Source organism: Balaenoptera borealis, assembly GCF_965194805.1.
Source record: "Balaenoptera borealis genome assembly, chromosome: 2".
NCBI lineage: Eukaryota > Metazoa > Chordata > Mammalia > Artiodactyla > Balaenopteridae > Balaenoptera > Balaenoptera borealis.
In genome coordinates this window covers 32,660,177-32,684,567 of record NC_138867.1, presented here as the reverse complement: position 1 = coordinate 32,684,567, position 24,391 = coordinate 32,660,177, and the positions used below count along the sequence as shown (strand labels likewise).

General features: G+C 35.5%; 1 protein-coding gene across 9 annotated transcripts in view; it reads left to right on the top strand.

Moving 5' to 3' along the window:
• The window catches only part of CPLANE1 (ciliogenesis and planar polarity effector complex subunit 1), a 131,707-nt gene that overhangs the window by 8,549 nt on the left and 98,767 nt on the right, over positions 1-24,391 (top strand). For 6 of the 9 annotated variants that reach the window (XM_082382116.1, XM_082382123.1, XM_082382124.1 and 3 more), the window contains 13 exons: positions 1,549-1,655; positions 3,121-3,277; positions 3,707-3,810; positions 5,272-5,454; positions 8,052-8,301; positions 8,468-8,623; positions 8,797-9,566; positions 10,104-10,312; positions 10,511-10,591; positions 13,782-13,946; positions 17,357-17,530; positions 21,276-21,504; positions 22,602-22,741. In XM_082382116.1, coding sequence (XP_082238242.1) covers positions 1,549-1,655; positions 3,121-3,277; positions 3,707-3,810; positions 5,272-5,454; positions 8,052-8,301; positions 8,468-8,623; positions 8,797-9,566; positions 10,104-10,312; positions 10,511-10,591; positions 13,782-13,946; positions 17,357-17,530; positions 21,276-21,504; positions 22,602-22,741 — 2,725 coding nt within the window. Of the gene's footprint in view, positions 1-1,548; positions 1,656-3,120; positions 3,278-3,706; positions 3,811-5,271; positions 5,455-5,482; positions 5,662-8,051; positions 8,302-8,467; positions 8,624-8,796; positions 9,567-10,103; positions 10,313-10,510; positions 10,592-13,781; positions 13,947-17,356; positions 17,531-21,275; positions 21,505-22,601; positions 22,742-24,391 lie in introns of those variants that run through there. The other 3 variants (XM_082382121.1, XM_082382120.1, XM_082382122.1) reach the window with 2 other exon arrangements.

Genomic DNA, 24,391 nt, shown 5'->3' with positions numbered 1-24,391 from the left:
TACTTTTCCCTAGTTTTAGAATATAACTAGTTCTGTAATAAAGAGAAAAACAAATATCGTATTTTAATGCATATATGTGGAATCTAGAAAAATGGTATAGACGATCTTATTTACAAAGCAGAAATAGAGACACAGATGTAGAGAACAAACGTATGGATACCAAGGGGGAAGGGGGTGGTGGGATGAATTGGGAGATTGGGATTGACATATATACACTTCTAAATATAAAGTGATAACTAATGAGAACCTATTGTATAGCACAGGGAACTCTACTTGGTGCTCTGTTGTGACCTAAATGGGAAGGAAATCCAAAAAAGAGGGGATATATGTATATATATGGCTGTTTCACTTTGCTCTACAGCAGAAACTGACACAGCAGCGTAAAGAAACTATACTCCAATAATAAATAAATAAATAAATAAATAAATAATTTGTTGGAAGGATTTAAAAAAAAGCTAGAATTAGTGATATTAAGTAAGCCATTTAATTCCCAGGAAATAACACGTTCATTAACTAAAAGCATTCAGAATAGCTGCATGGTACTCTTTGTATGTATGGACCAACATTTTATTACCCAATCTACTATTGTTAGAAATTGCATTTTGAACTTCTGTTGTTTTCCTCCACCCCCATGGGTAGTGCCCTAATTTAAATAATATGTAACTATAGGGACTTCCCTGGTGGTCCAGTGGCTAAGAATCCGCCTTCCAATGCAGGGGACGTGGGTTCGATCCCTGGTCCCACATACTGCAGGGCAACTAAGTCCGAGAGCCACAATTACTGAGCCTGTGCTCTCTAGAGTCCACGAGCCACAACTAGAGAAAAGCCCGCACGCTGCAATGAAGATCCGCATGCCACAACTAGGGCCCAACACAGCCAAATAAATAAAATAAATAAATAATATGTAACTGTAAAAGAAGAGAAAAATAAATATATTAGAATATTTCCAGTTATAGCCAGAGTAAAGGCAGTGTTTTCTTGAGAGAGTAAACTGCACCTTGATTTCCCATTTGAGATATGCCTGTGGCTCAGAAATTAATTACTTAGTCTTTAGCTTAATGTTAAGCTACATGTTAAGAATAAAAATAAGAGCAGGCTCTTGATATGTTTCATTTATATTATTTGTGATGAGAAATATGTGGGGGTTTTTTGTTGTTGTTTGGTTGGTTTTTTTTTTTTTGCTGTTCTTTCAGGGATTAGTTTATTTTATTTATAGTTTAATTAGTTTATTTTATTTTTTTTCCTTGTTGGTTATTTATTTTAAACATACCAGTGTGTACATGTGAATGCCAAACCTCCTAACTATTCCTCATCCCCACCCTTACCCCCTGGTAACCATAAATTCGTTCTCTAAGTCTGTGAGTCTGTTTCTGTTTTGTAAATAAGTTCATTTGTGTCATTTTCTTTTTTTTTTTGATTCCGCATATAAGCTATATCATACGATATTTCTCTTTCTTTGTCTGACTTCACTCAGTATGGCAATCTCTAGGTCCTCTTGATTTATTTTCAGATTAATTATATACTAAAGTATATTAAATTTATCTACAGTTATTTGGAGACTGCTGCTTGTGTTCATTTACTTTCTATTCCGGGGAATGCCTGAAGTTAACATTTCTAGCAATTCGGTGGCATGAAAATGTATTTACATCTATAAGGTGAGGTAAATAATGTTTCCTTCTTCCTTGTTTTCTATCTGTTTTTTTTTTTTTTTTTTTTTTGGCCGCTCCATGCAGCATGTGGGTTCTTAGTTCCCCTATCAGGGATTGAACCTGTGCCCCCTGCATTGGAAGCATGGAGTCTTAACCACTGGACCTCCAGGGAAGTCTCTCTATCCCTTTTAAAACATTGTTATCTTTTGGGCCATAAATACGCAATAAGATTAGTAAGTGAAATGTGAATATCAGCTTCTGAGGCTTTACAAATTCTTTCTTCCTGTAAGTATGTTCTGTTTCTTTACTTTTCATTTTGAATGTCTATTATAGAAAGTTTTTCTTGTTTTTATTTTGTTTCCCTTCTTGGAATCAAGAACACATAAAAGGTAAGGCAGACAGACTATGGTCTTACTTGTCTTAAGACTATAAAAATAACTCCTTTGAAAAGTAATTCAATTGAATTTTTTTAAAATAAATTTATTTATTTATTTGTTTATTTTAGGCTGTGTTGGGTCTTTGTTGCTGCACACGGGCTTTCTCTAGTTGCAGAGAGCAGGGGCTACTCTTCGTTGCGGTGCACGGGTTTCTCATTGCAGTCGCTTCTCTTGTTGTGGAGCATGGGCTCTAGGCCTGCGGACTTCAGTGGTTGTGGCTCACAGGCTCTAGAGTGCAGGCTCAGTAGTTGTGGCGCACAGGCTTAGTTGCTCCGCGGCACGTGGGGCCTTCCTAGACCAGGGCTCGAACCCATGTCCCCTGCTTTGGCAGGCGGATTCTTAACCACTGTGCCACCAGGGAAGTTCCAATTCAATTGAACTTTGAAAAGGAAATAACTTGAGTTTACTACAGTACCTTTTAAATGCTCAAGTATTTTTTCAATTAAAAGTAATTTTATTTATTTTAAGAAGTCCAATGAAATAGAAAGAATGCATTAAAAAGCATATAATGGCTAAGATTTAGTAAAATTGTGAGGTTTTTTGTTTTTTTCTGTTTATTTTCTTTATTTTTTATGCTAGCAGTACTTTATTTGGGTGTAATTTATATAAGGTAAAGTGAACAAATCTTAAATGTACAACTAGGTGGACTTCGATAAATACACATATGCCTGTAACCATCCTCATATCAAATATAGAACATTGCCACTATCCTAAAAATCCCCTCTTCTCACCTATTTAATACCTGTAAAAATGTTTGTAATAATGTAGAAATATGTGTATCTAAACTTTTAGTGGATGCAGATGTGTTTGGGGCTGGCTACAGAACATGCCATTATTAACAAAACTCTGATATGGACCTTGTTTAACTAGCAGTTACTCTTTTATGCCCTGGATGAAACTTGTGAACAGTTGCTACGAGACCCCAAATATATGTGCACATGTACGAATTTAGTTGGACCCTTTAATTTTTTGTAATGAAGTATATATTAATTTAAAAGTTACTATACTTTGTTTTCAATTATTTCACTACTTAGATCATTGACATACCATGTTCAGTGGGCACAACAAGATTGCCTTCTGTGCAGTCTGATTCCTAAATGTGAATCAGTCAAGTCAAGAGGAGCTCTAATTTCTGCATTTTCAAGAGATGGCATTACCCTGGCAGTAACTCTTAATCAGAAAGACCCAAAGGTCAGTAAATGTAATCTGTCTTGGAAGTAACCTGTAAAACAGAGAGTTTAGTTCAGTTTTGAGATTTTTTTCCCCCAGAATATAGTTTTTTTTCTTAATATTACTTTATATTCTTTAAATTGGTGTTTTCTGATCCACCTCGACATTGTAAATTGGTAAAGTTATTTACATTAGCTGCCGTAATTTTCAGAATTTGGCCTTCAGAGGTGAAAAGAGGATAATGGAAAAGGAAGAAAGAAGGGCAAAGTGGTAACTGATATTCTTAAAATGTAGTATAAAAGAGAGAAAAGTTATAGGTGGCCAGTATAAGTTATAGGTTGCCAGTTGGCAAAGACTAGGTAGTCCATTGATATAATAGATCTCTAGGTCTTCAGAATTATAAGTAAAATAATTTTAATGGTTTTTTTATCTTTTTTTTTTTCTTTCTAGGCAACTCAGGTATTATTTATAAACACACTGAATTTTGTTACACTCTGTGGTAGCCTTAAAGGATGTAGTAATAAGAATCCTGTGGTTCCAGCTACACTTATCAGGTAAGGGTTCTTTTGTATTTCTAAATAGCGTTTTCATTTTCTTTTTTAGTAGTTTAATAAGTTTAAGGCATTGATAATTCAGTAGGTATCTAAATAGATGTTTAGATAGATGATGCAACTTTCAGCATTTGTGCTTGATAGATTCTAAAAATTGCTTTGTATAAGGAAAGGCTTAAATACTTTAAGGAAGGGTGGAAGATACATGAACACATTTTTGTTTCTCTTTTATTTCTTTCTATGTTATCTTGGGAGGAGTGGAATTATGACTGGGTAGAGAAATACTGGGCTAAGTTAGAGAGGCTGAAATGAAAAAACCTGGGTTGGGAAGACCATTATATACTCAGGCTGAGGTGTTTCTAGCTTTTTAAACAAAGTTAGCATTCTCTGCATACGGGTGGTTAGTACCATAAGCGGTGATTTTGGATGGCACATGGACCTATGAAGGATTATAGAGTAGGAAAATTTCCTCTTGGATCCTCCTAATTTCCTCTTCTGAATTGTTTTCTCTGCTGCTCTCTGAATTTCCAAAGTTTTCAGGTTCATCCAGCCTTGCCTTTTTATTTTCTTTCTCTCCCCAAAATTTCCTTTCTAGAAGTATTACTAGCCTCAGTTCAGTGGTCTGTTTGACTTAGGGTGTCCATCATTCACATGAGGAGGAGCTACTTTTTGTCTCCATGAAAGAAACATTAATATTATCAGATAGTTAAGGAGTAGTAAAGATGGCTTTGGGAAGAGGGAATCTGCTACTGAGTGGAGCTCCGGCAGGCTGCAGAGAAGACAGGCGTGGTATTGACCCTCAAATCTACCAGTAGATCTTAGTTTTGGGCACCAGTAGGATTAGAAGTTGTTCTAATTATAATGTAAGTGACAGAAACTTTACTTTGTTAGGTCGTATTTTCATCTTATGATTTGCTTATGAATCTAAGTAAATTTCTAATTGGTATGTTGTATGGAGTAGATGTTTATGAGCAAACTCCTTTTTTCTTACCTTTTTTTCTGGGAAGTAAAATACACGAAATGTACGTGACATTTGCCTATTATTCTTTTTTTTTTTTTTTTAAGTATTTGTTTATTTATTTATTTATGGCTGTGTTGGGTCTTCGTTTCTGTGCGAGGGCTTTCTCTAGTTGCGGCAAGCAGGGGCCACTCTTCATCACGGTGTGTGGGCCTCTCACTTTCACGGCCTCTCTTGTTGCGGAGCACAGGCTCCAGACGCGCAGGCTCAGTAATTGTGGCTCACGGTCCCAGCTGCTTCACGGCATGTGGGATCTTCCCAGAGCAGGGCTCGAACCCGTGTCCCCTGCATCGGCAGGCAGATTCTCAACCACTGCGCCACCAGGGAAACCCCTATTCATTCTTTTGACCTTATTTTTTGAAGCGTCTCACCCCTTCTTGGCCGTTATAAATTGTCAAAGACATTGTAGAGAGTCCTTTCTAAACATATTGTCTTGCTTTTTCTAGGTCCTACTGGATAGGTGATATCAGCTGGACTCATGATAGTCTTTTTCTGGCTTGTGTGTTAAAACGTGGCTCCCTGATTTTATTGACCTGCCAAGGTGAATTGCTAACGTTAATTACATTTGGTTGCTCTATAGAATTTGGGCCAGCAGAATTTATTCCTCTTCACCCACTAATAACATATAGGTGAGACATTTGAATTGTTTTAATTTATTTACAGAAGTTTTTCTCTTTTGGTATTACTTTACTGTGTATTTTTTTAATATAATTTCATCTTTCAAATTGTCTTATTCTTTCTTTGAGTCTGTCATCGCAATATCTGCTTCTTATTTATAGTTTTCTTCTGTTTCTTTTTGTGGCTTAATCCTGGTGAAAATTTGACATTGTGACTATGTAAGTATATGTTTTTTTGTTTTTGTTTTTGTTTTTTGTTTTTTTGTTTTTAACATCTTTATTGGAGTATAATTGCTTTACAATGGTGTGTTAGTTTCTGCTTTATAACAAAGTGAATCAGTTATACATATACATATGTTCCCATATCTCTTCCCTCTTGCATCTCCCTCCCTCCCGCCCTCCCTATCCCACACCTTATGTAAGTATATGTTATTTAAATATTCAATAGCACTAAAAAAAGTAACTTCTTTGATATAAAAATTAATAGAACTGTGATATATCTTTTACTGTTTCAAAAGCAGAACACTTAGGTAAAAATTAACTTAGCATATGTATCTACTTTTCTCCCAGAGGGAAAAAGGAGAAAAGTTGTTGGAAATGGGTAGTAGACTTTAGAAATTAGCCATATTTTATATGTAGATTTGTCAGATTCTTCCGGCAGGTCTAACAATTTTTTTTTTTTTTAAAGACTTTATTTTATTTTTTTTATTAACCCATTAACTTTAATTAATTAATTAATTTATTTATTTTATTTTTGGCTGTGTTGGGTCTTCGCTTTTTCTGTGCGAGGACTTTCTCTAGTTGTGGCAAGCGGGGGCCACTCTTCATCGCGGTGCGCGGGCCTCTCACTCTCGCGGCCTCTCTTGTTGCGGAGCACAGGCTCCAGACGCGCAGGCTCAGCAATTGTGGCTCACGGGCCCAGTTGCTCCGTGGCATGTGGGATCTTCCCAGACCAGGGCTCGAACCCGTGTCCCCTGCATTAGCAGGCAGATTCTCAACCACTGCGCCACCAGGGAAGCCCCATATTTTAATTTTTAATTGTGAGATCATGAAGTATTTTGGCTTTGGAGTCAGAACAAGATTCAAACCTTGGTTCTTCTACTTATTAGTTGTGTGACTTTGGGTAAGTTATTTATTCTTAAGACTCTGTTTCTTTTACTGTGAAATGAAGATGACAGTAATTGTCTCTTAGAGTTGAGGGAATGAAGTAAGATAATAAATAATTATAAATTGCTTTAACACAGTTCTGGCATAAAATAAGTGCTCAGTAAATATTTGCTGTTATTGATGTTGATATTATTATATATGGCTAGACACATATAGACACCTATTTACAAATCAAAAGCATTGGAAAAGGTCTTTGAAACTAATCCATTCCCTTTGCTGTATAGAAAAGAAACTGAGGAAGGATGTGTCCTTGATTATATTTAGGAAAAAGTTTTGCTTAATTTTTAGCAATAGAAAATTCTAATGGAAAAACTTGTCACGTTGTGCAGTGAAAGTGTTTTTCCTTATTTCTTATGGTCTGATTCATAATTGACTTAAATTTCCTCACATTTTCCTTTAAAATTAGTATTTAGGGCCTTTCAAAATGGATTGCTCAAAAAAAAAAATGGATTGCTCTTTTTGATTACAAAAGTAATACATATTCATTGTTTTAAAAAAACTTAAAAATCAAATGTTACAAAACTAAATAATGTAGAAAGTGAGACTTGTAATCCTATTCCTCAGAGATAACAATTATTAGCATTTTAGTGTGTTGTCCTCTAAATTTAAAAATTTTATGTAACATTTATAACAATATTAGTTTCTTTTTTAAAGCAAAATAAATTATATGATATATGTTGTTTACTATTTTGCTTTTTTGATGTGACAGTATGTCATACATCTTTCCATGGAGTCACTTTTTAATGGTTTTATAAATTTCGCAGCATGTACATTCTAAAACCAATCTTCTATTGTGGATCATTTGGCTAATAAAATCTATATTTGATTAGTTTCCTAACCAGAAAAAAAATTATATTTTCATTATTCTCTTTATATTTATAAAGCTCCAAAGTTAATAATCAGTGATACTAAGTAATCAGAATCAGGTACACCACCATAACAGTAAATAACTACACTTATGTGGAAACTCAGTCAGATTTAATCTTAAGCTGATAAAATTATACTTATCACCATCCTCTCCAAATGTCCTCTGTTTCTTTTCTTTCTCCTCCTTAATAACAAATATACTCATAGCTCCTAATTATATTCTTATAAGTATATTTAAATAGATAGTAAGAAGGAAAGGTAAGTAACTCTTTAATAGTAAGAATGAACTGCCTCAAATATTTTCTGAAAAAGGTTGTATAAAACTAGATTAAAAACAAGACAGAGTAAGTGCCACAACGCTGGGAAAATTAAAAAAAACACATAAACCTTGTATTATTTAATCACTTATGTTTTCCTCACAGATATATGCACATTTAATATTTTTGCATTTAATTTGCTTGCTTTTTCATCATTCTGGAACTTTTAATTGTTTTGTTTTTTCTTTGGAATAACATAATTGTTTCCTTTAAGATTTTTCTCTTACTAATTCTTGAATTTTGGTGTTTGTTTGCTAGACCACAGCAGTTTACACTTCAAGATTCAGATAATTCTGTAAATTCATCAGCTTCTGATAGTGACCCTATGAGACAGAGATTTTCTATAAAAGCACATTCACGGTTACCCTACCTCATTATTTCTGATGGATACATGGTCACAACCCTTCGATTTCTTGATAATCTGTCTCCATCAGTGCTCATGAGATCCCTTCTACTTGATTCAACACAGAGGCTTGAGAAAACATACCAAAGTGTGATGCTGTCTAAGGTATAGTGCTTTTTGGTACCATTAGTAAAAGTTGACTTCTTAGTCCTTTCAGATTTAAAACTGTACTGACAGCCTTGGATTGTATACAGTTATCTATAGATGTTTTAATTGTTTGTAGTACAATTATCGATAAAATTTTGCTCTGGAAATCTTTTTTCTTCTATAGCCAAAAGGCCAAGGGCTGAACTTGCAATCACTGGATTCCCTAAGATCTAGCTTGTTAAAACACCACGGAAATGAAAATTTAGCTGATTCTACTGTTCCCAGATTCTTGCAGGCAGAAGAAACAATGAAGTTAAATGAAAAAACAGCAGATTTGCAGGTACTTAGTAACAATGTTTTATTTACTTTGAACAGTTACGTATTGACTTTATTCCAAGAAATATATTTTCTTTTTCTTTTATTAAAGGGAAGAGAAATTTGAGAGCACTAAAGTGATTCTACTTGTAAGGAATCAAATGATATTAAGTATAATTTTTTTCACTCATGTTTTAGGATTTTGAAGCCGAAGAAACTAATGAAGGCGAACATTTTCCAAACAACTTATTCTCTTTTTGGAACCAAAAGAATGATCTATTGTTTAGTAGTGCCAAAGGAGGAAGATTGGAATTTGCTTCTATGTTTGATACCATACATGCAAAAGATAATACTGAGGAGACGGATAAAACTGTTACAGAACTGTATTCTGTCCAGAAAAATCTTCTTGCAGCATGGACTATAGGAATTTCAAAAAATGTGACAGAAAAAAATTTAATGTTAAATTACACAGTAGTTTGTATCACTCATTTTTTGTACATTCTTCAATTTATAAAATGTCCTTTCCCCAAACTTGATCTTTTTTTAAGCAAGAGCCCAAGACATAATGCATGGGTACTTTGTATCTTTCAACTTTTTCATCAGTGTTTATCAATCCAGTACTGGGATATGAGATACAGACAAGATGTAGGACATTTGGTAAAGCTGACCTCAAATACTATAAAGCTTTTGCTGACACAGCCACAACAGAATCAGTTATTCTCAAAGAAGCTTTTAGCCTGTTTTCATTTACTTAGAATGGTAGCTGATCATTTAAATGGCGTATACAGTCTTCAACCAGAAGTTATTTCAGCATCAACTGATGGAAGTAGAACAGCAAAGCAAGACTCATTGGTGGTACCCATTTTTCAAATGTTTCAAGATAGTGGTGCTCGGAAGAACTGGTCTTGGAATTCATCTTTCAAGATTCGTCCTCAAGTATTAAATTTTGTTCAACAGCCAGGACACAGGTATAATGACTTTAATATTAGGAGACCATCAGCTTTATAGATTTTTCAAAATTGAGATATAATTCCCACACTGTAAAATTCCCCATTTTAAAGTGTACAATTCAGTGATCTTTAGTTTAGTCACAGGCTTGTAGAACTATTAGCACAAATTCCAGAATATTTTTATCACCCTCAAAAGAAACCTTGTACCCATTAGCACTCAGCATTATAGATTTTATGTTATAGGATTTATGCCAAATATTATTCAACACATATATTTTATTAGTCTTGGGCATCCATGATACTGTTGAAGGATTTTGGTTTAGATAAGCACTATAGAAAAATGACCACAGGTACATAAAGCATTTATGAAAATTTTAAAAATATGCATTTTTTGATCAGTGGACTTTGTGCTATATTTAAATCTGATCAGTTTGTATACATGTTATTACCTCAGTGAAGAATACATGCAGAAAAAAAAGGCTAATGAGGAGGCTATACTCATTCTTATCCTTAGTCTGAAATTTGATTTTTATGATTACCTAATTTTGTGTGCAGATTGATTGTTCTCTGGAGAGTATTGTACAGAAAAACTTTATGGTATCAAACACAATTAAATCAAAGAGTTCCTGAAGATGACATACAGTTAACTGAAAAGATGACACATGAAGCATCTACTGTCAAGTCCCTGTTATGTCATATACAGGCTAAATTGCAGACTGCTGGAGTTCGCTTGAACCAGACCTTAGAACTTAAATCTATCAATGGTTAGTATCTTATAAACAATTTCTAACTCCAGGAATAAGTGATATAGTTAGTTGGACTTTGATTTTATTAATTGGTTGCAATTATTTGCTTTTCAAAATAATTTCTAGCGGAGCTGTATCCACTAAATTTTAAAATAAGTACATGTTTATAAAGTAATTTAATTAACCAGCACTAATTTTTGGTTAAAAACTTTGTAGGGGAAGAGTGTTTCCTATTAGGATCATATGAAAAGTCTGTTCAACTATGGAAGAAAGCTCTTCAAGAAACCCAAGAGAAAGGTAGGGGAGTGTTAAAAAATAATATTTGCCATAATATTGGTAGGACCATATTTTAGCATGCTGTTGAGCTTAAAAATTATTTCAGATTTCTGAGTGCTCATAGTTTCTTAATGCTCAAATAGAATACATATTGTCGGTACCTTTACTGTCAGAAATAGTTATTTAAAATTATTCTTAGTCTTGGAAATTGTAACACCAAGAATTTTTTCTGTTATCCATAAATAAGGCTCCTCTGTCCTTTTTTTGGTTAGTGATGGAACCTGTGATTGATTGTTGATAAGGAAAAAAAATGAGACTTAATCCCAAATTTAAAAAAAATATATTTTGTCATTTAGTGGACTGCAAGTATCTAAACGAGAAACTATGGGTCAGATAATTTGTCACCTTATTACAGACTTACAGAAACATGGAGCTAAGGCTCTCTGCCCTTAAGTAATTTAACTTTAAGAATTTCCTGTGGGACCTCCCTGGTAGCGCAGTGGTTAAGAATCCGCCTGCCAATGCAGGGGACACAGGTTCGAGCCCTGGTCCGGGAAGATCCCACATGCCATGGGGCAACTGGACCCACGTGCCACAACTACCGAGCCTGCGTGCTACAACTACGGAAGCCTGCACACCTAGAGCCCATTCTCTGCAACAAAGAGAAACCCATGTACTGCAATGAAGAGCAGCCCCCGCTCACTGCAACTAGAGAAAGCCCGCGCGCAGGGACCAAGACCCAATGCAGCCAAAAATAAAATAAAATAAGATTAAAAAATTAAAAGAAAGAATTTCCTGTGAGTTAGACTTATTATGGGCTACATGGAGTTTTTTTTTAATATTTATTTATTTGGCTGCATTGGGTTTTGGTTGCGGCACGCAGGATCTTCATTGCAGCACACGGGCTTCACTCTAGTTGTGGCACTCAGGCTCTGGAGCGCATGGGCTCAGTAGTTGCGTTTTGCAGGCTCAGAAGTTGCGGTGTGCAGGCTTAGTTGCCCCATGACATGTGGGATCTTAGTTCCCCGACCAGGGATTGAACCTGTGTCCGCTGCATTGGAAGGCGGTTTCCTAACCACTGGACCAACAGGGAAGGTCTCCTACATGGAGTTTTTGATGAGAATCTAGGGGTGTGGATTCTAGAAACTGGTGATAGCTTTTATGATATAGGGCTGAGGGTATGAGTAAGATGACAGAGGTTCTCAGCTAGTGACCTTGGAGCTATCCTTGACTGCAACTACTACCTGGTCAGGTTTGGCCAATTATTAAATTCATTTTCTGACTGATGTGGCTTTGTATGTTTCATTAATTTATCTACTTAACTGGTATTTATTGAGGGCCTGCTATGTGTATTAGGCAATAGGAATAACTGAAATAAACAAGATTACCCTAAAGTTGCCCACAGTCTGGAGGAGAGATCACATAAACAGCTAGCATGTTTCTAATCATGTTTTATGGTAGGTGCCGGGAAAGCACACAGTCTGAGCTGGAGTGCAAACATCAGTCTGGGGAAAACCTGGAGGAGCTGACGTTTAAAATTGAGTGAAAATTGTCCAATTGAAGGAGTGGGAATGGTTTAACAAAGGATATAGCATTCCTAAAGCAAAAAGGCATGAGAAACCATGGCAGTTTGGTAAACTGCAGGTAGTTTTAACAGGACCAGATTATTTGAAATATGTGTGTAATATTGAGGATAGGGTGGTGAGTGCTAAAGTGAGAGGTAGAGAACAGATGATATAGGAAGATATTCTGCAGTGCCATGGGATTAAGATTTTATCCTGAAGACAGTGGGGTCAGTTAAGATACTTTATGTAAGAAAGAACTTTTCAAATAAATATAGGCCATTTGGAAAGATCACTTTAGTACATTATGGAGGGCCATTTGTAGGAATGTGGTGTAGAGATGTGGGTTTTACCTAGAAGCAAGACAGTTAGTTGAGGAGGTCCTGAACCAAAGCAACGTCAAGAGTACTGGAGGACAGAAGTCACATTTGTCAGATATTTAAGAGGTTTGATCAATTGGACTCGAGTAGAGAAAGAAGTCTAATGTAGTTCTCAGATTCGGGGATTGTCCAACTGGATGAAGAAGAGTGGCATTGAAGGTGATAAGTTCTCATGAAGAAAAGTTTTCATAATGAGTCTCATTGTAGACCTTTTCATTTAATTTCATTTCCAACTGTATCCATTTGGTATGGTTTCTTGTAATGGAGACTGAAAATAACTGGCTTCAACAAGAAAGAAGTTTTATTTCTCCTTCTTAGGAAAGGAGGCCAGAAGTTGATAGTCTGGGGCTGATTTGGTGTTTCTGTGGTTTCATCAAGGACTCATGCTCCTTTAGCTTTTCTACACCGTCGTCCTTAGTGTGTTGCTTCCAGTCTTAAGGCCATTACATGAGTTAAGATGGGTGCTGAAGTCCCAGGTATCATGTACATAATCTAGTTAACAGAAAGGAGGAAGGCAGGAAGGGCAAGAAAGGGTGTACCTCCTAGCTGAGTTACCTCTCTTTAAGCAGCTTTTCTAGCAGTTCTGTACAATATTATCTCTTGGTTCAGAACTTGTCATATTTTCACATGGCCACATCTAGCAAGAAATTGTGATCTGGGTGCATTGTAACCTCAAATAAAATTAGAATTCTTTTACTCAGAAAGAATAGATAAGGAGCAGGCAGCCAGCAGTCTCAGTCCTAAGCACCCTTCAGATGTTTGAAGGCAGTGGTCAGGGGCTCCTATCTTATTGGATAGTGTTTCTTCTCCTTTGGAAAGTCTCTTTGACTGTCTGTTTGATATTTGTATGATTTCTTGTGTGGTTTTTAAAAAATTTTTATTTTTAGCATGTTCCCTTCTGTTTCATACCATGTGTACTTGAGATAGATGTCGTTAGTGGACCTTAGTACTGAGATGAGGAGGATGTGCACCTCTCTTTGGATAAATTCTTAGTCATCCTAGGGCCTGATCAAATAAAATAAAATTGTTCAGAACTTAAAATGAAAAGGAACAAAATATTGCTTACCTGTTTTTTATTAAAGTATAAAACAGGTACAGAAAAGTTCACATAACATGAATGTACAGCTTGATGAATTTTTATAAACTGAACATTCCTGCCTACCCAGCACCCAGATCAAGAACATTACCTAGCTAACATGTTTATTTTTTGTTTGTTTTGTTTTTTAGCTAACATGTTTTTAATGTAAGTGTAATTCTTCCCTGTTTAAGGAGGAAGAAGGATATGTTTTCTTCAGATACGCTATTATCTTTCCCTTTTGTACTGCCACCTCTATAACTATAATTTAAATGATGCTCAAGGATTATGTGATCAGCTAGTAAGAGAAATACTGATATGGTCCCACCTACCTGTAAAAGAAAATGAAGATTGTTCAGGTATGCTTTTCAAAAATCAGTATGTTTAATGTTAGTAATTTGTATTTATAAGTGTAGATATGAAATTGCTTATACATAAAAGTTGGTTGCTCTGCCCTATTGTGGTAAATTTTGGACTGTCAGCTTCTCAGCAAGGATCATGTTTTTGTTTGTTTTTAATCTTTGGGTCTCTAGGCTTAGCAGTAATTGCCTGCTGAACTGATATAATTGTCTCACAGCCCTATTTGTTAGACGTAATATTAGGTACCCAAGTACCTTTCCTTGATATGTTCATATTTTCTTTAATGGTTGCTTAAGGTTGTTTAGTAAAGTGATGAAAATCACTTTCTGAGGTATTCTGAGTCTTTTTAAAATTGCTTAATAGGCTGCAGAATATTTGGATTGTCCTTTTTAAAAGAGGTATATTTAAATTAAGCAGTAACCAGAGTAAAAGATATATATGAATGAACACATAATATAGTTATAATGGTTATACGGTCGTAGACCATTAGATGTATACTGTGCGTATGAATGTGTCAGAAAGGCTTAATATATCAGAACTTTCTAAATGGACTTCATGACTCTAATGGAGTTTTGTTTGTTTGTTTTGTTTTTTTTCTAATAACTGATTATTTATTGGTTTAGAACATAATTTTACTGGTGGAAAATAGTGATCAAAAGAAGTTAGTTTACAAAGGCTTCTAAAAATAGTTTGAGAAGTGGGGCCCATCTCTTACATAAAACCCTTTCTTTGATTTTCACTGGTTTATCAGAACAGTATTAGTTTCTTTGGCTTCAGCCACTGTTTTTTTTGTTGTTGTTGTTGTTTTGTTTTGTTTTTTTTGAGGTGAGATAGATGGTAGAATACCATGACATTTTTATTCTGGTATTCATATTTTCTCTGCATTTTTTTTAAATTTAATTTTTATTTTATACTGGGGTATAGCTGATTTACAATGTTGTGTTAGTTTCAGGTGTACACCAAAGTGGTTGTTACACGTATATCCATTTTTTTTCAGATTCTTTTCCCATGTAGGTTATTACAGAATACTGAGTAGAGCTCCCTGTGCTATACAGTAGGTCCTTCTTGATTATCTAGTTTTTATACAGTAGTGTGTATATGTTACTCCCAAACTCCTAATTTATCCCTCCCCCCCCACTTTTCCCCTTTGCTAACCATAGGTTTGTTTTTGAAGTCTGTGAGTCTGTTTCTGTTTTGTAAATAAGTTCATTTGTATCATTTTTTTAGATTCCACGTATAAGTGATGTCATATGCAGCCACTGTTTATAGATTTCTTACTTTTGGTGATATTTGTCTTTTTAAATTTTTGTGTTCATTACAGAAGTAATACAAGTTCATTTTAGACAATTTTGAAATATGGAAAGGCTTAAAGAAGAAAATAAAATCACTTAATTCAACCATTTTTTGTCTATATACATTTATATATGTATATTCTGTTTTGTAATTTTTTTTTTAAGAATTTTTAAAAAAATTTTATTTATTTATTTATTTATTTATTTATGGCTGTGTTGGGTCTTCGTTTGTGCGAGGGCTTTCTCTAGTTGCGGCAAGCGGGGGCCACTCTTCATCGCGGTGCGCGGGCCTCTCACCATCGCGGCCTCTCGTGTTGCGGAGCACAGGCTCCAGACGCGCAGGCTCAGTAATTGTGGCTCACGGGCCTAGTTGCTCCGCGGCATGTGGGATCCTCCCACACCAGGGCTCGAACCCGTGTCCCCTGCATCGGCAGGCAGATTCTCAACCACTGCACCACCAGGGAAGCCCTGTAATCTTTTAAACTTAATATTATGATGAATATTTTCCAATGTAAATAATATTCTTTTTAAAAACCTATTAAGCCTTTTCCTCATTATTGCACATTTTAGATTGGTACCACCTATTTACTATTGATATTTTAAGTAATGCTGTAGTGTACATAAATTTTTGTGAACATTACTAATAATATCTCTAGGTTAAATTTTGAGAAATGAGGGTACAGGATCAAAGAGAATCCATGGTTTTAAGACTTCTGATGCCTGGTGTCAAATTGCCCTCCAAAAAGACTCGTAGCTGTGTATGAGTGGAAGACTTTTATGTGTGACTTTTTAACTGACTGATATTCTTTTTTTTTTTTTTTTTCCAGTAGTATTGTCATGACATGATAATAAATTTCAAGATAAGTTGAACCTATTGTAATGTATTTGTTTTAATTTTTAATGACAATTGTTTAGAGTATATTAATCATATCCCTACTGGGTCAGGAGTCCCCAAGACTACCCCCAAGTTCAGGGATTCACAGGGAGGACTCACAGGACCTAGTATATAGTTGTACTCACACTTGTGATTCATTACAATGGAAAGATACAAAGCAAAATCAGCAAAGGGAAAAGGAGCATGGGGTGAAGTCCGGAGGAAACCAGGCACAAGCTTCCAAGAAGTGACAAGATAGAAATGGCCATACATATATAGAACTTAATATTATTGTGAATACCTACCAAGTGACTTCCTTTCTTTTTTTTCTTTTTTTTTTTTTGGCTGTGCCACACGGCTTGTGGGATCTTAGTTCTCACAACCAGGGATCAAACCCGGGACCCCTGCAGTGGAAGCACGGAGTCCTAACCATTGGCCCACCAGGGAATTCCCCCAAGTGACTTCTGAGAAAGAAAGATACTTTGCCATTGTTGGGGCCATACATTTTATAAAAATTAATGTTAACTTAGTATTTATCTGTGTTTAATAGTTTTAACTGTTTATTTTCATATATCTGAATGCCAATTTATATTATTGAGTTTTGATTTTCAAATAACGATGACACATGTTTGCTCCTACTAGTTTATATCAGAATCACCCTAGAAATAGTGATGTAACTCTCTCCCTCCCCTGCCTTCTCCCTCCACTCCACGTGTTCCTTTTGTCCATACCTCCCAGAAGAATCTTACGGTAAGGAGTTACTGTTACTAATGGAAGTATATCATAATATCCAGACCTAACGGTACAGAAAAAAGCATGAAGAATCACTGCTCTGGTGCTTTTCAGATTATCTTTGTAGTAAACCCTGCCTCCTTTCATTAAAGAAAGAAAATTAGAAAGGGAAGAAAGAAGGGAAAATAAATAATGAAATGCTAAACTTGCAAGTCCATTATGGCTGGATTGTTTGTATAGATCCTTCCATGTTTTTAGATAAAACTAGTAGCTTGAGGTTACAAAGAGTTCCTAAGTGTATGTGCTCGTAATTATGAGCTAATTATTTTTGTTCTATTGTCTTCAAGAAGTGTAGATAGCTATTATAAGTTAACTTATGTAAGCCATAGGCGTTCATCTCAGAAAAAAGTTGTAATTATAATTTTCTTGTTGCATAATGTTGGGAACTTAAATATTACTACTTTTGATAGTTTGGTCAGACTCTCCTTTGGTCATTTGGTGTATCCTGCAGTTCCTGAGAAGTCTCATTGTGAGTTTGGAGTGACTGGAAATGTTCATCCTGAAGCGGCGGTGAGGGTTATCCAGTCCATGGCTCGCTTCATGGCTGCCTATTTCACCAATCAGCTGCTTTGCATTTTGCCACCTCACAATGTGAATGTTCTTCCTCCCCTTCATATTAAAACAGGTAAACAAATAATTTTCTCGCCTTGTTTTTGCACATAATATTTAAAATCATATTATACGGTGATCATTAGTCTATGGAAATAAAACTGTTCTAGCTCAGTGCCTGAACGCTAAGGAGATAACGCAAGTGACTATTTACGAATGAATATAATCTGAGAAAGGTAATTGCTTTGGACTTGTTTTTATTGAATATGTATTTTTAAATTGCAAATTTTGGACACATTGGCATTTATAAAGTTTGCATTTTTAAAGTAAAAGGGCTATAAAAATGTGGTAATTTAACAAATTTTGAGGATGCTAATTTAGAATTTAATTTTATTTGGACATTTTACTTTTATAATTTTATTTGGATCATTTTCTTTGCTCTATTTAATCATTTCATTAATAGAGTCAAAATGTACCTAATCTGTGTGAGGTAACTGCCCTACCCTAATGGAAATAAACATGTACACAGATTTCTATGATATTCATTCATTCCAGTAATTTTTATTAGTGCCTGCTACGTGTCAAGTAGTGTTGTAGGTGCTGGAAATATATTAGCTTGCACCATATGAAATTAATATGAAAACATCTGTAGTTTTGTCTTGTCTTGACATTTGAAACAGATTTATCCTAACTGCCATGAACAAAACAGATGAAATACCTGTTCTTTTATGGAATTACATCTAATAGATTGAGACAGAAAATTAAATAAATGCATATATAAACAAAGATCTATCAAATTGTGATACTTATTATGCAGAGAACTGAAGTAGAGAAATGTATTGTGACTGAGTCGGTAGTTCAGGTGGTGAATTTAGGGAAGAGCTCTCTGCGGGGGTGACATTTAAGCTGAACTCTTAATGACAAGAAAGAGCCAGCCATGGACACATAGGACGTAGAGCATTATAACCTGAGCCTGTGCAAAGGCTCTAGAGCAAGGACAAACTTGGTGTGTCTGAGAAACTGAAAGACTGGTGTAGCTGGAGCAAAGAGGGTGAGGTAGAGAGTGGTATGAGATGAAGACAGAGATAGACGGCCAGGTGATGTAAGCCAGGGTATGAAATCTGAATTTTATTTTAGGTACAATGGGAAGTGATTGGAGGGCTTTAAGCAGGAAATAACATGAACTGATAAACATGTACAAGGCACACATAGATTAGAGTAGTACAAGATGTAATATAATTAGAAGTTTAATAGAAGTAGCAACAAGTGGTCATCAGATTTAATCACAGATCTGTGGATTTTGAGCTATGTGTTCGGACTCTAATGTAATTTTCTCAGGGTGTGGGTGGGAGTGGAGGACTGTCCCCACCCACTTGGATGCTTCAACAGTAATGTTAGACTCTAGTGTCATCAGGGTTTTCAGGAGCTTCTAGACCCTAGAGAGCCTTATATGTAAGGTAGGATCAGAAAGGAAATTGTCTAGAGGTTCCTTTTCATAGGTGTCTGCTTCCCTGGGGAAGAAAAGTTGGCCCTGACCTGATTATGGCTTCTCTTAGAGAGCTGGTGTAAACAGAGAAACAGGTGCTCTGTTTTTCCGGGATCTACCTTCTCTCCTTTCCCTCTCCATTGGCCACTAACTCAGTTTCAGCTGGTGCTCCCTCCTTTTCTCCCTGAGAACAGCCTGTGCTTCTTTCTCTCACCTTTATGCTTTCCTCTGACTGAACCTCTCAGTTGGATATTACTTATTTCCTTGTACATTTGACACTATTTATTATTATTACAATAGTTTTTCATTTAAGCTCTCTTTATTTTGTCACAACTGAGGTATTTACTACTTGTGCTCTCTATTTTTGGTAATAATGTTTCTGATAACAAATTGTATCCTTAATCCATATAATTTTACTAAAGGAGAGAGGCAGAACTCATGTGGTTTTTATTTTTTAAAATATATTATTTATTTATTTATTTATTTATGGCTGCGTTGGGTCTTCGTTGCCGTGCGCGGGCTTCTCATTGTGGTGGCTTCTCTTGTTGCGGAGCATGGGCTCTAGGCGCGTGGGCTTCAGTAGTTGTGGCACATGGGCCCAGTAGTTGTGGCTTGCGGGCTCCAGAGCACAGTCTCAGTAGTTGTGGTGCGCAGGCTTAGTTGCTCCGCGGCATGTGGGATCTTCCTGGACCAGGGCTCGAACCCGTACCCCCTGCATTGGCAGGCGGATTCTTAACCACTGCGCCACCAGGGAAACCCTCATGTGGATTTTAGAAAAATCTAAAAAAAAAAAAAAGGTACAATCCTTGTATTCAGAAGATTTGTCTTTATTTCTTATCTTTCTGTCCTACAATATTATAGGACTTTTGCTCTTTGCTCATGATTTTTATCTTTACAGATGACTTTACATACCTAAGGGAGACTGATATTTATCACACTTGGTGAAGAAAAGTGACAGAGTTATTGAATTGTTTCTGGGCAGATTCATAAACATTCATAAAAGCTCAGAGACACACCTTTTTATTCCCTACGTAAATCTCTTCCCAGTTAGAGGAGAGAGTAGGAGAGAAGGCTTTGTGTTCTTTTCCTATGCCCGAGACTAGACTATGATTGTTGAAAATTTAAATATCTGAAAGTTGGTATATATCCTTTAATTTCTTTAATCTCCCTCTGTCTTGAAAAATGATATTAGCAGGCTTGACTTAGAATATATTTCATGTTAATCTTTTAAATCAGAACTAGTGGCAGAATGTATTGGGGATTTGAGTTGCTTATTTGGTATGATGTTTGCTGTGTGAAAGCAGTAAAATTTTCAGAAAATTAAATCATTCAAGTTCTTTTAATGGTACAGTGCCTTACTCATAGTGAATTAAAAACTGGAAAAATTTCATCAGTCTCCTGGCTATGCAGAATCATACAGTCATTGATTGACTAAATTTTTCATTTCTTTCCATATCTTTGTCAAAGAGCTAAAATGTTAGTGCTTGGTGTGGGCAGAGCCTATGCAGATCACATAAGAAACTAATCATTTCATTTCAAGGAGCAAAAACCTACATATACTAATTACCAGTTTTATTTTGAGGGAGTGAGTGAAAATCTTAGCAATATGTATTTTTTAAAAGATAACAGTTCTGTCATCGTATTTTCAAATTTCTCATTCAAGTTACTTTAATTAGGGAAAGATACAGAAGGCTGGGGAGAAGGATATTATTACCCTTTGTATTTAATCTCAGGCCAGACTGAAATCTTGTCATTTATTCAGGATTACTGAAAATCACAGTTTTCTACTTTCTGTTAAACACTAATACATTGAACATTTAATATGCTTGAGTATTACCTCAAACTAGTTTTTTATCCCATGACACTATGAGGAATGCAAAGTCAGGTAAAATGCAGTCTCTGCCCTCCAAATTTCATATGCAGTAGGAGAAATAGCTGTATATTTCAGAGCAGCCCACAGTAGTAAACTGTACACTGTGACCGGTACATTTACATGTGTGTGTATGTTTATATTATCTGACCAAAAAGTTTCATTAAACTGTACTTATTTACCTTTATTTTGTGTAATGCATTCTGATACTCTTTTGTTTCTATGTCTACTCTGTTTCATTTTTTTAGGAATGCTGACATTTGCTTCATGACCCACTAAAGAGACACAGTGTTCAGTGTTAAAAAAACTATTCTAAAGTATGTTAAGCATTATTTTAGGCCATTTTGTATGTATCTTCCTTGTTGTGGTTTTGTGTAGGAAATACTGATTGAAGAGATCTGTATAAGGAGGTATGAGTTCTTGTATATATAATTGTAAAATCCATTTTCCTTAATTTACTCACAGAGCAGCCCTTTCGACTTATTCCTTTGCAACACTCGAAGGTGGCCAGTGTTGTTAGAGAGCAGAATCTTTCTAATGTGTGGACAGTTGAATATGCCCTTGAATTATTATTTATTGGTGGCCTGGTTCCAGAAGCTGTGTGGTTGGCACATAAACTTGGAGACTGGAAGACGTCTGTTTCCATTGGTGTGGCCTTGCAATTGTTCTGTAAACATGATAGCAATTTCACAAGGTATGTATTTTTAGGAAAGTATGATGGTGTCATCTAAAATATTTTTTATTTCACTCATTGCTGGTATTTATGCATTTTGTGGAATCCTTAGTTCAGCATTGTCCAATAGAACTTTTTTCAGTAATGGAAGTATTCTGTATGTGCTATCCAATCTGATAGCTACTAGCCACATGTATTTATTGAGCACTTGAAATGTGGATAGTAAGACCAAGGAACTGGATTTTCCATCTAATTTTAATTAATTTAAATTTAGAGAGCTATATGCAGCTAGTGGCTACTGTATTGGACAGATCAGAGGCTTACTTATGGTGTTAAAACATCTATTTAGCACATTAATTTGTTAGTAGTGCCCTCAAAGGGCCTATAGTCAATGGGAGAGTTTGTCTTTCCCAAACAGGATTTGAGTTTTAAGCTAATCAAACTAATCCCTATATTTTAACTATTCTGAAGGTTATGGTATTGCTGTGTCTTCTATATTTTTTTAATTCAATAATTCAATGTATGTTTATTTATTAAGTAACCACTCTGTACCAAGCTCTATGCCAGGTATTTTAGTGGATTGTAAACTTAAATGGCACATAGTTTCTATGCTTAGGCATTTATAGTTTAATAGAGAAAATAGGACAAAACATTATCATAATTTACATAGTATGGTAAGAAAAGTGCCCGTGGTACAGTAGGGAGAGCAATAATATCAAGTGAGGGAAGGACAGTAAATACTTTATGTGGGAGATGTCATTTGAGATGGGCATTGAAGGGAAGATGGGATCTTGACAAACTGAGTAGCTGTAGGGAAAGAGAACATTCCAAACGTGAGCAGAGGCATATGGCAAAAGCAAGTTTGGTTTGGTTTGGATAGAGTACGTATGTAGGGCAGCAGTGGGAGGTTAAGGATGAGGAGATATATTAGTACCATAATTATGGAAAGCCTTAATACTATCCTTAATACAGTATTTCCTTGCTTATTTCTTGTCTAAATACAGAATGAATAAAGTGAATTTCTCTGTTCTTTAAAATATCATGTTTAGTTCTTGATGTGAGTATGTTTCCTTTTTTCAAAATTTGTATTCTTTTCCCTTAATTTGATGTGATTTCAGGTCCAGGAAAAAGGGTCTGAATCTACCATTAAATATGACTCCAGCACAGATTTTCCAGGAAAAACTGCAGCGTTTTTTAGGTCAGCCAGCCTCTTTGGAAGCAAAAAATGAAATGGGCTCAAAATACAAACAGTTTACAGGTGTGTTACCTATGTATGGTCGACACATGTATCAGCTTAATTAATATAAAGCTTATGGTATTTTTTTTTAATTAATTAATTAATTTATTTATTTATTTTTGGCTGTGTTGGGTCTTCGTTTCTGTGCGAGGGCTTTCTCTAGTTGCGGCAAGCAGGGGCCACTCTTCATTGCGGTGCGCGGGCCTCTCACTATTGCGGCCTCTCTTGTTGCAGAGCACAGGCTCCAGGCGCATAGGCTCGGTAGTTGTGGCTCACGGGCCTAGTTGCTCCGCGGCATGTGGGATCTTCCCAGACCAGGGCTTGAACCCGTGTCCCCTGCATTAGCAGGCAGATTCTCAACCACTGCGCCACCAGGGAAGCCCAAGCTTATGGTATTTTAAAAAGCTTTTAAGTACCCACACATATATTAATGCTTTGAAGTAATAAGCTTATCAAAAAATTTTGCTATTTGTTCTTAATGGGAGCATCCCAAACTGATGCAGTTCAAAATACAATGTTCAGTATCTGAATGATATTCTGTTTTTCCATACATAACCTTTCTTTATACTAGTGGTTTTTTGCTGCATTTAGATTGTTTTCTTTTGCAGTCATAGAATCGTAGAATCTCAGACATCGAGGGGTACTTAGAACCTCTTGCCTAATGCATAAATCATAGAGTTGTTTTTTGCTTTTACTTTGAAAAGTTCTGAGTGGTATTATAAAAAAATAATATAATATTACATGTAATACATAGATTTACCCAGGAGCTCTATAAAATTCATCTGTTTTAAAGATGGGGAAATTTTGACAAAAAGTAATGAAGTCTGTTACTTAAAGTCATATATTTAATGATAAAACCAGGATAGCTGTTTTGTTTTATTAGTGCTTGTCTCCATTAAGGAGTGAGACTTCTCCAGATTCCTAGAGCTTATTAATTATAACTTCTCTTTCTGGAAAGAATTCATAATACTTGGAAATCAGACTGAAAATTTCTTTGATAATTTTCTGTCAAGTTTTTTTTTTTAGTAAATGAAAAGATAATATATTTACATGAAAGTTGATTTTGAAAAAAAGGACTAAAAAATTCCCAGTCTGAACTTCCAGTTCTGGCAATATATTGTTTTAGATGATCTGAAAACTCTCCCACAATAAATACATAGATACAGTGTGTTTCTAGATAAAATATAAAGATATGCATTTAAAGGCTAAGATTTAAAGAAAGTAAGGGAAATTTCCAGGGGTCAGAAACAAAGAGAAGAAGTCAATGGATTCCACCCCTAGGTATTTACCCAAGAAAAATAAAAACATAGGTCCACTGAAAAACCTGTATATGAATGTTCATAGCAGCTTTTTCATAATAGCCAAAAACTTGAAACAACCCAAATGCTTATCAACTTGTGGGTGGAAGAACAAATTGCAATTTATGTGTACAATGGAATAATAAATAATAAAGAGGAGCAAACTACTGATAACATGCAACAACATGGATGAACTGAAGAACCATTATGCTGAATGAAAGAACTCAGAAAGAAAACTACACACTGTGTGATTCCATTTATGTGATTTTTTAAAAAGCAACACTATAGGGACAAGAAACAGATCAATGGTTACATGGGAGTAAGGGGGGAATTGACAACAAAAGGGTGTAAGAACTTTTTTAGAGTGATGAAA